Source organism: Psittacula echo (assembly GCF_963264785.1).
Source record: "Psittacula echo genome assembly, chromosome: 1".
Classification (NCBI taxonomy): domain Eukaryota; kingdom Metazoa; phylum Chordata; class Aves; order Psittaciformes; family Psittacidae; genus Psittacula; species Psittacula echo.
In genome coordinates this window covers 30,468,027-30,481,958 of record NC_137735.1, presented here as the reverse complement: position 1 = coordinate 30,481,958, position 13,932 = coordinate 30,468,027, and the positions used below count along the sequence as shown (strand labels likewise).

At 40.9% G+C, this 13,932-nt stretch overlaps 2 protein-coding genes across 3 annotated transcripts in view; both read right to left on the bottom strand.

The window, feature by feature from the left end:
* The window catches only part of EXOC1 (exocyst complex component 1), a 40,517-nt gene extending 39,837 nt beyond the window's left edge, over window positions 1–680 (bottom strand). For both annotated transcript variants that reach the window (XM_080631035.1, XM_080631036.1), the window contains exon 1: window positions 408–680. The gene's annotated coding sequence lies outside the window, so the exon portion shown is untranslated. The remainder of the gene's footprint in view (window positions 1–407) is intronic.
* Window positions 681–6,682: 6,002 nt separating this feature from the next.
* On the bottom strand, window positions 6,683–12,772 carry EXOC1L (exocyst complex component 1 like; the record flags this gene model as incomplete). Its single annotated transcript, XM_080628609.1, has 3 exons — window positions 6,683–6,946; window positions 8,816–8,946; window positions 12,652–12,772. The coding sequence occupies 3 exons, from the start codon at window positions 12,770–12,772 to the stop codon at window positions 6,683–6,685; spliced, it is 516 nt and encodes a 171-aa protein (XP_080484735.1).
* Between the last annotated feature and the right edge of the window lie 1,160 nt (window positions 12,773–13,932).

The window sequence follows — 13,932 nt, the reverse complement described above, 5'->3', positions numbered from 1 at the left end:
TCCTGTTCCAGAACACTGGAACAATGTCTGCATGTTCTTGAGGAGGTGAGATTGCTGAGTATGTGAATATCCTGTTTAGCTGCAGTCAAGATCCTTGACTGTAACTATAAAAACGACAAGAAAAAAAGAATAAACGACTTAAGTCAGATCATGCACTGAGTCTGTGCCATTCAGTCCGCCGCAAAAGCCTGAGCCTGTCCAGAAAACATATGGCAAAGATTCTACACAGCAATCTGTTAAGGCTACTTAGTAAGCACTGTTTAGCCTCCCTAAGTGTGTGAACAGGAAAACATGCTATTCCTGCATCGTGCCGGGTTACAGCATGAGAGCACAGCCTGCCTATAACATCCCCGGGAATCAATCAGCCAAAAGATTACCCATTTAAGAGGAAAACTCATTAAGATTACTTATAGCACCGGCGGCCTCCCACGGACCCGTCCGACAGCAGCTTCACGGCCTCCGAGTCCCGCAGCAATCGCCTCAGAGACAACCCTCCGCACAGCCGCCGGCGGGAGGCAGCGGCCGCCACTGCCCCACGCCGAGTCCGGCGGCCCCGACACGGGGCAGCCGCGCCGCGAAGGGCGTCCAACCGAGCCCCGCGGCAAGCCGCCACAGGCGGGACAGAGGCTGCCGGGGGCACCTCGCTCCCACGGCGGGGCCACGGCCGGACGGGAAACAGCAGCGGCTCCACCCGCAAACGCCCAGCACTTGAAGCGGCCCACAACTGCCGCTTCCGCTCACGTGACGCCAGCAGCGAGACTGCACGCTAGAAAGCCCACAGAGCCCCCGCAGTGCCCTCTTCCGGGAAGGATGAGCGTAACGCGAGGCGGGGCCCCGTGGTGTGAAGGCGGAGGGCAGCGGCTCGGGGGTGAGGGTGCTGCGGTTGCTTTAGAGCGGGCTTTGCGCTGTAAGCCCTGAAAGCGGTGCCGAGCCGGCCTGGGCAGTAAAAGCGTGCTGTGGGGTTGGGCTGGAACGGTAACACCGAGAATCCCCGAGCTTCTGTGGTGGTGAAGGCACCGCGGAGGTTGTTGGGCAGGGCCGTGGTGAAGGGTGCTCCTGCTTCTTCCCACCGCGTCTGGGCGTGCCTTCCTGAGGTGGCTCCTGCCCGACTCCTGGGTGGGCACGGCCCGTATGAAGAGAGGCTGAGAAAGTTGGGGCTGTTCAGCCTGGAGAAGAGAAGGCTGCGTGGAGACCTCATAGCAGCCTTCCAGTATCTGAAGGGGGCCTATAAGCATGCTGGGGAGGGGCTATTCATCAGGGACTGCAGTGACAGGACAAGGAGTAACGGGTTCAAACTTAAACAGGGGAAGTTTAGATTGGATCTAAGGAAGAAATTCTTTACTGAGAGGGTGGTGAGGCACTGGAATGGGTTGCTCAAGGAAATTGTGAATGCTCCATCCCTGGTGGTGTTGAAGGCCAGGCTGGACAGAGCCTTGGGCAACAAGGTCTAGTGTGAGGTGTCCCTGCCCATGGCAGTGGGGTTGGAACTAGATGATCTTAAGGTCCTTTCCAACCCAAACCATTCTATGATTCTAAGAGCAAAACTAACATCCTTTCAACTTGCATCTGTGTTCTCAGCTGACCTCAAGGCAGAGCTATTACTGTGTTGTATCTTTTAGGAGACAAGTGTATTCAAAAAAGAATTGCAGGTATACTGGGGGTTGCGAGATGCATACAGTACATTACAATATGACAGTAGCTTAGAATTTCAAATGACAGTGAAGTCCATCTCTGACCACGTGCTTTAATTCGATTTGGTCACAGCATTAATATAACTTATGTGAAAAGCATTCAGATTCTGGCTTTCCTCCTAAGTAGAAGCACCCTTAGAAACTGGCAGCCTTTGATGCTAAGGATAATTCAGAGAGAAGCGTTACTCTGTGACTAGTGATCATGAAATTTAGGATTTGGCATCTAACCATGAGAAATTATGTCCAAACCTGGCTGTAGCTACTGGTAGTCACTGCTGAATTCAGTGAGAAATGGAACTACCTTCCAGTTCAAACTTTGCTGTGGTGGAGGTTCCCCACACCATCAATACTCTTAACTCATTTTTAGCGTTATTAGTATAAATTAATATATTATTTCTTCAGTGCTTGCATGCAGAGTTAAGGCTGAAATCATTGCAGATTACTTGAACTGTTTGATTTATTCATGCTAATACATAAGCATGTCTTTAGGGTATGGCTGATAAAATGATAAAAAAATAGCCAGGCCATGACCAATAAGGAACAATAGAAAATGTCTTTTCCAAGCAATTGTTACACATTGCCAAAATGCAGATTTTTCACATGTAAAACTGTGATTTCTTCATTTCTGTAAAGTTTCTGTACAATTTTTCCACTTGGCTGAAGGTGTTAAACACAACTGACCAGTGGAGTCTTTCTCAATGTACTTCTATTTTCTGATTTACAAAACAACCTGCTGTATACCTCTACAATATATCACTTATGGGGGCCAAGGTTAAAAGAGCAGTTATACTTCGGTAGTTTCTCAATTCAGCCACAAAATGTAACTGTCTCTGGCTAGATCTATAAAGACTGGACGAGGCAGCCATAAAAGATTAGACAAGGTTTCTTAAAGCTGTATTATTACTCAAACCCCTCCTAATTTCCTGTATTTAGCTGTTAATTCTGCTAAAGAGAAAAAAACAAAACAAACCAAAACAAAAAAACACAAACAAACAAGCAAACAAAACTCAAAGCAAAATGTAGTTTGTTAATGCTAAAATGTGGTTACACGTGTTAAAACTGACATGAGGTCATGTTCCAGGATGCACCGTAACATTCACTCCCCTCCTATTTCAGCTTACCACAGATGCTCCTCAGAAAGGGCCTTTGATCTTTCAATAGTGACTTTAAATCATGACAAAATATTCTTAAAATACGTATCATAAATTATGCAATATAATCCTCAGCTGTACTGGAAGAAAATAGATTTATATATTGAAAGTGACTGAAAGTATTGGGGAACAGGTAATGACAGGTAAATGACAGAAAAAGTGGTATAGGCTTTCACTGGGAAGAGGTGGGTTACTGTATGTATGACTGTGAAATACAAAAGAGAAGAATGAGAACTAACCAGCAGGTACAGTCCAGAACAGCCTCCCTGCTCTGTTTCGCTTCCAAGATTGTTTTTAAAATTCTGCATTGGTCTGTATTTGCTTAATTTAAGATGCAGGAAAAGATTGGTTACCCATGGATTATGAGCACAGGAAAAGAGTCCTTCTGGTTTAAATATAAGGTCATGAGTCTTAGGTGGTGAAAATTATCTTAAATCCATGAATTCCAGTGGAATGTCACCCGTGTATTTTTATAGATATGGGAATCTCTTATCTGAGTAATGATGTTAAATGGTTTTTATAGCATGGAGCAACAGCAAACTGATGTATTTTTTAAAGTATAGAGTAAGACAAATACAGTATTGATAGATGCTACGTACAAAATATTCTCAAATTCTTTTGTCATGTTCTTAATTCTGACATTGGTTAAAGTGTTTAAAAAAATACACTTAAGAAAACAAACATCATCAGTCTTTTATGACAGCTACTAGTCTCTTTCTGCCTCTTAAATGAGTGAGCACAGAGTTCTGTTTGCTCGTTATCACTCTTCCTCATTTTAAGGATGCCTATTTTTACTTTTCTATGGAACAGATATAGCTGATAAAAATTTCTGACTTCTGAAGAAAGTCCCCATTATATCCACAATCTCAAGTATCATTTCACTCCATCATTTAGTTGAAACCTTCTATAAGATTGCTACAAATGCATTTGTGATAATCCTTTACTTCTGTAAGTTTCCTACTGTTCGATTTTGGAGAAGTCTTCCAGGAGCAGCAGATGAATCCCCATATACTGTATTTCAAACTACATTCTCTATATCCAGTGTCAGGAAATGTGATGTAGAAAACAATTCTGCATTAATTGAAAGATGGGCTATTTAGCTTGTCAGGTCTTTTCCATTCGTAATTTAGTGTACTCTCTGTGTCCTGTGCTGCAGTTGTACTGTATGAAGTGAGTCTACTGCACCTCAGGACAAAGACTTTCCATAGCGCAATCAGACCAGTCTGCAATTACACAGGGTTTTGGTATGTGACATCTTACAAACAACTGTGTAAATGTAAGAAGGCCCTAGATTAGGTCCACGAAGATCTTTTAAAGTATTTTTTCTTCTGATAATAGCTTAAATAGTTCACATGGACAATGTCCCTTTTTCTGCTTTCATTTTGTTTAGTCTAAGCACTTAGTGAAGAATGTCTGAAATGTTATGTTATCAGGCAGAATAAATGCCAAACAGGTTTTAATTGTGTATTATTCCACATAAAATGTAGGATTATTTATCTTCTAATACAGTCAGTTTAATGTTTATACAATGCAAGAGTAGAAATATACAAACTACTGATGCAAGTCCGTTAAATAGGGTTGAACATTATAGCCATTTTCAGCTTATCAGTTTCTAATACAATACAGATAATTTCTGGTCAGGAATTCACTATACTTCAAAAGAATGCTCTGAAGTGCTTATCATTAGAAGGTCTGTGCTTTTGTTTCAAGATGAACGATGGAAGCTCTTCCACACAGAAACTATTTCCTTGTGACTATTAAGCACATTAGAGAAAACGTGATCTCTACAGTTAATACACCGCCCAAACGTGACAGTGTATAATAGATAACAGTAGTCTAAATTATACTTGCTATTGAAGAAGGTTTTGTGGAACTTGGTTGTTGGGCAAATACTTCTTATAGTTATGGGTCAAATGTTACAACACAGATACTTGCACTGTATTATCCCACAGACATGCCATAAAGAGCAACTGCATTACATAAACAATTACTATAAATACAGTCCTTCTCTCTAACAGTATTTAGGTGGCAAATATAAGACTTCAGTCTTTACAAAAAACAGTATATATGTGTTACCCACATAAACTGCCCTCTCAATTGTCAAGATATACATGATTACTCAGATTTAGGTTAGAACGTAATTTACAACCTATGCCTAGAATAAACCTATAGTTTCTGAAGATCAGCTAATCAAAGGCATGGCCTTTCCTCTATACAAGCAATAGGATAACATTTAAAAATTAAAGTAAAAAGCTGTAGATTTTCTACAGTTTTTCAAATATATTCTCAGTTACTCGAGATTATTTCAATTTTCAATCCATTTATGCAAATGTTCTCAAAGGAGGGAGTTCACATGGAAGATGACAGTGAAATACAAGTCACAGTACCCTTGTGCGCCTGTCCCATTTTACAGGTGGCAGGTACTGAGCAAGGACGTTAACCAGCTTGAGACTTCCTAGGAGCTATTTATATCAGTCAGCTTTAGGTGCATAGCTCGTTTACTCCACAGCTAGTCTTCCTGTTCTCTTTGCTGCCAAAAGGGAAAGCAGATTTTCTCCTGCAGTATGTTCTAACCAGAAGCTTCTCTGAATGACCTTCTGGGTTGGCATTTCTTTGCTGAGTATGCAAAGAGCAGCCAACTAGCTTAGCTGACTGACTCTCGGCAGTATATTTGTGCTTCTTACTAAATTTGTGCTACTTACTAAAATCGCTCCTCTTCAGCTCTTGCTCTATACAGCTTTAATTCATCCTGTTTCTACTGTGATATACTGTCGCAAGTCCAGCCCTCATTTTTTGTTAAGGTTGAGACATTCCAAACCACTCAGTAGGCTCCACCGCATGTTAAATGTAACTCTTAAGTACTAACACGCATTTATGTAGTGCGTTGAATATGCTAACACAGAGCTAGAAGCTGGACAAAATTACTCTCAATTTTATGAGTTTTTAAAAGTCTATCACTTGCCTACAAAGTAATTGTAGTAGCCAACAACTACTGTTTACACAGTATTTTGTTAACTCTTTGTCCAGAAGTAGAGACATGACAATTTCTGTTCTCTAACCAGGCCTGTTCATACACATAAGCAATAAAGTGCCAGAAAGATGTTAATGATACAAAAGAAAAGAAGTTTCAAAAGGTCTGACAAATAAAGCAATTCTCCTTAAGAACATCCCCTTTCTGTTTCTAAAACAGTATCATAAGTAATGGGAAGACCAAAGGGAGTACTTAATGTTGAGCAAAAATAATGTAAGTGCACAGGTGAGAAGTTGCTCCCATGGTACCTGAATGCAAAACTGCAATTCATCAGGGTGAGGGTTTGATTCTTGTATTGATGCAGGTGTGATCCCTTTAACAGAGTTCTATATTTATATCTTACATGTATATCTATATTTATATTCCATTTGAAAATGAAATGTACATCATTCTTATACAGAACTAATTTGGTTGCTTTCTTATATCTACTTCCACAATATAAATTAACTGTTAATGCTCTTAATGCTTTAAAAATATTTCTGGCTATTAATGAAAGATAGTTTATACCTCCATGAACATATGAGAAAATGCTGAATTCTACTTACATAAGCAGTCACCACTGACTATGAGAATTACTGGTTCCATGTTGAAAGTCTCACATATTTGTAAGAATTTGCCAGAGCAAGGCCCTACTAATATATATAAATGAATGGTCAATCATTTATGTAAAAAATATGTTCCATTTGTTACTTATATGTTAAATTAAAAAGCAGATACTGCATATCATTTACTGTCTTTTTGATCAGATGATTTATGAAATGCAGATCAGTGAAAGTCAACCAGTTGCCTTAATGTTAGAAAATGCATCTTTAGGACAAAGGACACAGGGAGAGACACAAAAGGTTGGAAGCATAGAAGCATATCCTCATAAGTACCAAGCAATCCCTGTTGTTGGATGACCAGATTGAATCATCATTTAGGTAGGTGTCATCAAAGTTCACAATCTTCAAGTCCTTCTTAAGGTAAATTTCATTGAGTTTGTTCAGCGTTCGAGCAAAGGTATATTTAGATGCACAACTATATGCTTCCAGGTTGTAGACTTTGTGGAAGTGCATATCAAAATATGGATTATCCTAAAGAAATGGAGACAGAATGAAATTATTACATGCTTCACAGGTGTTAGAATGGCAATCTGTTGTTCTCTGCCCAGCTACCTTCAGGGTAGCTGATTTTCTCCATTTGAAAAGGACTTTGCCTGCTTGTCCTATTGATACTAAAGGATCATTTAAAACTTCACAGAGTGACAATTTATAATTACCTGCAATTCTTTGCCATTAGGAGTTTTGCCTGAGTAGAACTTTCGGAGTTTGGCCAAGCAGTACGCTGCACTTTATTTGGATTATAAAATCTTGTTTTGAAATGAACCAATTTGTCATGTTGCTTAAAACACACTATATGAAAAGCACTTGCCTTGGACTATAACAACATCTGCCTGTCAGAAGAAGAATATTGATTGCCCTTCCTGCCTAAATAGTAATTCTCTGTCCTTTCTGGCTCTTTGGCACAATTAATCCTAGCAGCAGTTCACTTCTGTTAAACTCTAGGGATACGAAAAACTATTATGAATATTTATAGCAGAGTTAATCACTGCATAATTATGAGTTTGAGGTTCATTTATGCTTTTCTTTAACTAGAAATGAGACAGATTTTGATCATACCAGTTGAGGGAGGCTGATTCATCTCTGAAGGATATTTTAGCACAACACTTCAGAAAAAAAGCTAAAGTAAATTCGTGCAAGCAAGTGATAAGGACACCCTCTGGCTGCGTTGGCTGGGGAAGGGATGGCAACATATCCAGAAGCAAGATGACTTGGAGAGGGGATGTGAAGTATTATTAGTTTTGGCCTCCCCCCCATCTTGGCTTAAACTTCAAAGAGCTCACAGGATCCAGGGATACTCTGAAGCTGAGCTGACCTCCTCCATCTCCCAGGTTCCTAGTTTTAGGCTTGAGAATGATGTGCTTATTGTGCGTAGGACAGAATGAGAACAACCACAGTTTGTCATTTTCCTTGGAACAAGGCTCTGAAACCTCTCTTGGGGTCTCTTGATTTCTCTTTCACTAGCATCATATAACCTAACTTCTATTTTATGCTTGTTTGAAAGCACTTTGAAAGGGAAAAAGGTAATTTTTTTCCCTGGACTACATTTGTTATGCATGGACAGCCATTAAAATGACTTCTCATACATGCAGTAAGATATTCTCCTCAGCGTATTCTATCTTTTGTAAAATAGGATTTAATTCTACTTTTGGTGTTGTTCTGTAATGTGCTACTGCATCCCCATTTTTCCCTTCTGAACTTGTATCTGAGAGATGACAACTTTCTTAGCAGTAAGATCAGCCCCATCTAGCCAAAGCAGTTTCATATTTACACACACAAATATACAAATATTTAATTGATCCAAGTATTGTGAGATTAAGCTATGTGAAAGAGGCACTGTTTCGTGCACTGCTACACCAAACAGTGCCCTTGTGTGATGTCGACTTTGTCACACAGAGAACAGATTCATACAGTCAAATGACAGGATAATATCTTCACAAAAATATTTAAGAAAGCTTTGTTTTCAAGCACACATTAAAATCTATGGGATTAACTCGAATTTACACTGGGAGCTGCAGGTGGAGAACTTTTATTCCCAGTTATGATGAACAAATTAGAAAACATCCAGCTTCTCCCTCCCTCAGATCTCAACTGGAAGGATCAAGAAGATTACAACAAACAAGAAAATCTCTCCTTCCTCTTTCCCCACAACAGTGCAAATGCAATGTGGAGCCTCTCACAGGCAATAAAGCTGAAATTCTGTGGAGGTTTGATTTATTTTGGTTTATGCATAACTTTCTTTTTCATATAATGCATTTTAATTGCATTTTAATATTGTATCCCAAATTGCAACACAAGAAAATTATACACTATTATATGTATTTAATAATACATAACACTTACAGTGTCTGCTTCTTTTCCATCAATCATCTCCAGATCTTTCAAAAACCACTTTTCAAGTATTTCATATTTCTCCTCTCGATCCACTCGCAAGTGTTTAACCATACATATTTCTACTTCTTCACTTTTAGTCACTGAAAGAAAAAATTAGTTTAGATAAGCAAGCAAGTACCTCCCAAAAGTTCTGATAAGAAAAGACTTATATCAAGCTACATTTTAGGTAATAGCTTAAATGATGACATACAGGGCTACATAGGGTTAATATGGATTTAGTAGTTTTATTTTGCCCAAGTAGTAGGAAAAGCACCACTTTCTCAGTCTGTGAAACCTGTCAGCTTTTAGTAGATTCAGGATTTACCTTACTCATCATAGAATCATAGAATGAATCATAGAATGGCTTGGGTTGGAAAGGACCTTAAGATCATCTGGTTTCAACCCCCCTGCCATGGGTAGAGATGCCTTACCCTAGATCATGTTGCCCAAGGCACTGTCCAACCTGACCTTGAACACTGCCAGGGATAGAGCATTTACCACTTCTTTGGGCAACTCATTCCAGTGCCTCACCACCCTCACAATAAAGAACTTCTCCTTATATCTAACCTGAACTTCCCCTGTTTAAGTTTAAAGCCATTACCGCTTGTTCTATTACTGTAGTCCCTGATGAAGAGTCCCTGTGAAAAGAGAACTTTGCCTGTGCAAAAGCCTTTCATCTGAATTCACAAGCAGCGCAATGACAGCCTAATTCTGGCCCGGGATCAGTATGGATAATCCACTTCTACTTACTTCAAGGGCAATCTTTTGGGATGCTGGACTCAAACCAAAAAATTGTAGAACTGCTACCAAGGCTCTGTATTTTCATGCCTTGTGCTATGCTTTTCATTCTATGGATGAAGTTCTCTTACTTTTTTTAAAAAGCCATTACTTTTTCAAAGCAAAATTTTCATTTCCCTATAAAATATGTAACTAGGCCATTTAAGAAAAACATCAAAAGCATTTCTTAAAGCTCTGAGTTGTCCAGTGTTATCTTTGCAGAATTCACTATTTTCTGACTTAGGACATGAGAGTAAAAAGAGCACAAAGACACTCTTTGCAATAACTGCCATTAATTGATTACACTGAGTACTGGGTAGGAGACTGGATTTCTGTAATATATGATAATGAGAGTGAAAAGCACCGGAACCTGAACAATCTCCTGCACATCCAGCATGCTGGCTGGAGGGCTGGCAACTTCACCCAGCCATGCAGTAGCCTAAAGTAAGGGCAAGATGTCACCTATGTTTGGCAGGATCATTTCAACATCATGGCACGAGGGTACAGATACAGGAGCAAAATTCTTCTATTTCCAAATACTTCTGTATTTTTTGAAAAACTACTGTAAACGTAACTAATTTTATCTTATTGCTGTTGAAATGTCTCTTACCTGTTTATAAGAAAGTTGTTATTAAATAAAGACAAAAAAACCATACATGTTGGAGATAAGCCTTCTTTCCACTGCAAAGAAAAACAGTGGAAAATACATGAATTTATTACAATTTCTCTCAGCCTACAGCTTCCCTGCTTGGGAAATACAAATCACTGTCACTTTTTCTCCTGGTCCTATCAGACTTAGCTGCTCAATGATTTTTAACCTGAGGATCATCACTGTGTTGTCTTCTGTGGAGAAGTTACAATGGTTTCTATTTGCAAGCAAATCTAGTAGGTAATATTAGAAAGTTTTCTTCGTAGTTTTAGTTTCTACAATTTTGTTTGCTTGCTTGTGAAGGAATATGTTGTCTCCCTCAGAGTTAAAGCAAAAGGAAGCAAGCCCAAGCCCAAGAGCCCCCACTCCTGCTGGAAATATAAGGGGATGTCCTAGTGGCCCCCAGGTCCCACACGCTGCCACTTCTCTACCCCTCTTCCAGTAGCAGAAATTGTATGACAAAAGGACAGAGCACAGATGTGTTAGCAGCAGTGAAACCAGGAGTGTGTCCTGCCCAGTGGTGAAACTTGAGTGGACTATTTTTAACAACAACAACAGCAACAAAATATTCCTTACTTTCCCTGCATTTTACATATTGCTTGTTCTTCACTCAGTTAATAGAATTAAAGACAATGTAATTTTTTCATATAGAACATAAGCTGAGATCAGCTGATTCGGTTCTGTTAAACTCTGAAAACTTTTGTTGGGGAGGGTTGGGGAAGGTATTGCCATGCCTTCATAGAGCACCAACGTTTCTTAAGATCTTCCATGGACTGAACACCTTTTTCAGAGTCTCTGTTGGACAAAATGATGTTAATCCTATCATTCTTCTCAGGCACACCAATAGTGGGTTGTGCAAATCCCAGAACGTGGTTGCATTTCCACTTTAAATTCATCCAGTGTTTATAAAAGCATTTAAAGAAAGCCTTCATGAAAGAATTGGGACTTGCTATTGTCAAAAGAAAGGGATATAATCTTGGACAAAAATAATCTTGCACAAAAATAAGATTGTTCAATTATCCACAGTAAGATTCTGTTGTAACATAGATTTCAAAAGGCACAGACTTCTAATTTTGCCTATAGTTTGACTGCTTTTCTAATTTTATTTTTTTTTTATATGGTAATTTGAACTCAACAGGCATAGACTGAGGTTGCATTGCAGGGATAAGATTTTAGATAATGTGTTTTGCTCCTACGGAATCACAGCAGATTGCAGCAGCTAGCTGGCAGCCGGATGCAACCCATCTTTCAGAATCAAATTTCCACTCTACTCACCACTTACTTGTCTATGCCTGAATATATTAAGAGAGTTTGATACTGGATACTGGAGACATCCCACTCATAATACTCTGTAGAAATATTCCTTCATGTTTCAGGGACTTCCAATCAGTTGATCTGATTAAGAGCTTTCTTTAATGACTTGTTCTCCTTTACCTTAGTAAGAGATTTTTAGTAAAGTTTTTAAAGGTATGTAATGTTGTTTCTCCTCTTTGGATGCTTGATAATATTGAAATGGCTATCTACCATATGCAACTAAATATACTTCTATCAGATAGTTTTAAAAACTATGAACCAGGTTGGTGTTTCTGTACATTTAGAAGCTTTACAACATTCAGGAATCAATTTCTAACAGTTCTAAAATACAAAGCCTATTAAAATTACATGTGCACAGGGAACATAGCTTGCTCAGAATTTCCAGTAATCTGTGAAACAGTTTAAACATTCTGAAGACTTCAGACGTTTAGAAAGATAATGATAACAGAATACAGTTGACATCATCCCATACTGGATGTTAACTCAATCTATGTCTCAAGTGCATAAGTTATTTATATCTGTTATATATATTTTGAACCTGAAGAGGAAACAGACTGGAAAGAAGCATTTGCATCAACCTACCTACTTAGGGATGAGAGCACCTGTCTTTTTTAGCATCTTTCAGTGTTGTGAAGTAAAAACAAAGACAAATAAGCTTTTCTAAAACTTTGTTCTAAAAACGTTTTGAAAGAGATATATTTGAAATTAAATGTAAGTAGACAGATAAGTAAGTTTATCACAGCAATCTTGTTTCACTCACAGCTCATGCCAATTACTAATTCAGACGTGTATTTATTTAAACCATGAGTCTAATTTATTGTTCCCGGAGTAACTGGGACAATATGTGGGACATTAGACCAAGACAAGGAATGGTGCAGAAGCTCTAGAAGTCACAAATGTTTCCTGCAATGTTGAGGTACGGTTATGCTTTCTTATGGAAAGCCTAATCAGAACTATAGGAACGGCTTGCTCTTGTAGCAGCAGACCGGGCATCCCCTCACTACCCGCACCCCTGCCGCAAACCCGCTGGTTCTCTCGGGGCGCCCTTGCCCCGCCGCCCCGGTACCTGCAGCGCACAGGTAGCAGCGCCCGGCTCCCGAGCCCTCCACCTCGATGAACTCCTGCAGCCGCCGCCGCCGGGGCCCGAACAGTCTCTTCGCCAGGTCCTCCTTCACTAGCGAGGACATCGCTCCCCTTTCCTCTTCCCTTCCCGATGTAGCGGCTCAGCGGCGGGTACCGGCCCCCTGCGCCCCGCAGCCGCTGGCCCGCACCGGGAGCCCGCGGGGCACCGCGGCGGAGGCTGCCCCCGGGCCGCGCGGGGCCCCCGGCCGCAAGGGAGGCATGGCCAGCTGCGGCCCCGGCGGGTCCAGCCGCTCCCTCCCTGCCAGCACTCTTCGCCGCCGGGGATAGCCGCCGTTAAGGCTCGGGTCGCCGGCGCGGGGAAAGGCAGGGCGGCGGATCTCCCCGCCCCACGCGTGTCCGCCCGCCTCCCCGTGCAGGCGGGGCTGCCCCGGCGAGGCGCAACCCGCGCAGGGGGACGGAGCTACCTCGGCTGCCCCGTCGGTACCGGGATCCGCGGGGGACTGAGGGAGGGGTTCCGACTACAGCGGCGGGAGGTACTGCCATTGGGGCTGGGTCAGGTCCCTGCTGAGGGGGGAGAATGAGCAAGGAAAAGCACGAGGCAATGGCACTGAAGGCAGTTTGCCGAGAAAACAGTTGACAGTGAGTGTAATTCTTTTCATCACTAAGTAAAAGGGTGAATAGAGTTTATAAAAGGCATTAGACAGCCGTATGGTGGTTACTGCTGTTCACTACACCAACAGCTTCATGGCTATTAATAGTGTTAATGGGAAAATTACTTTATGCCACTCCTTATAAACAGCAAATAAACTCACCTCCACACAACAGGAGCCCTGAGAGAGACAGTGTGGCCAGGGCACCAGAGGAAACCACCATCCTCAGCATGTCGATATATGCGAGGGGCCTTTTACATCAGACATTAGGATATTTGCAGAAACTGGTTGCTCCTGCCGCTCTGCAAATGTGTGTGTCTTTTCGCTTTGGACTAATTTCTGACTGCTTACAGCAGTTGGATGTTCTCTTCTAATTCTTATGCTCCAGCTTATCATGTCTAAACACCCTACTGAGTTTTTCATTCTTACAGTCTTGCTGTAACTTAGAAAGGAATCTAACCTTAGACTGAAATTGAGTGCTGAAGTGAAGATTTAGAAGAAGTAAAAATCTGACGATCTAAAACACCAAATTGTTTTGAGGTTTTGTTTTACAATGTTATTAGACTAATTTAGTGCCGTAGGTCTACATGGTGCTTTTGCTGTTGTGAAGCAAA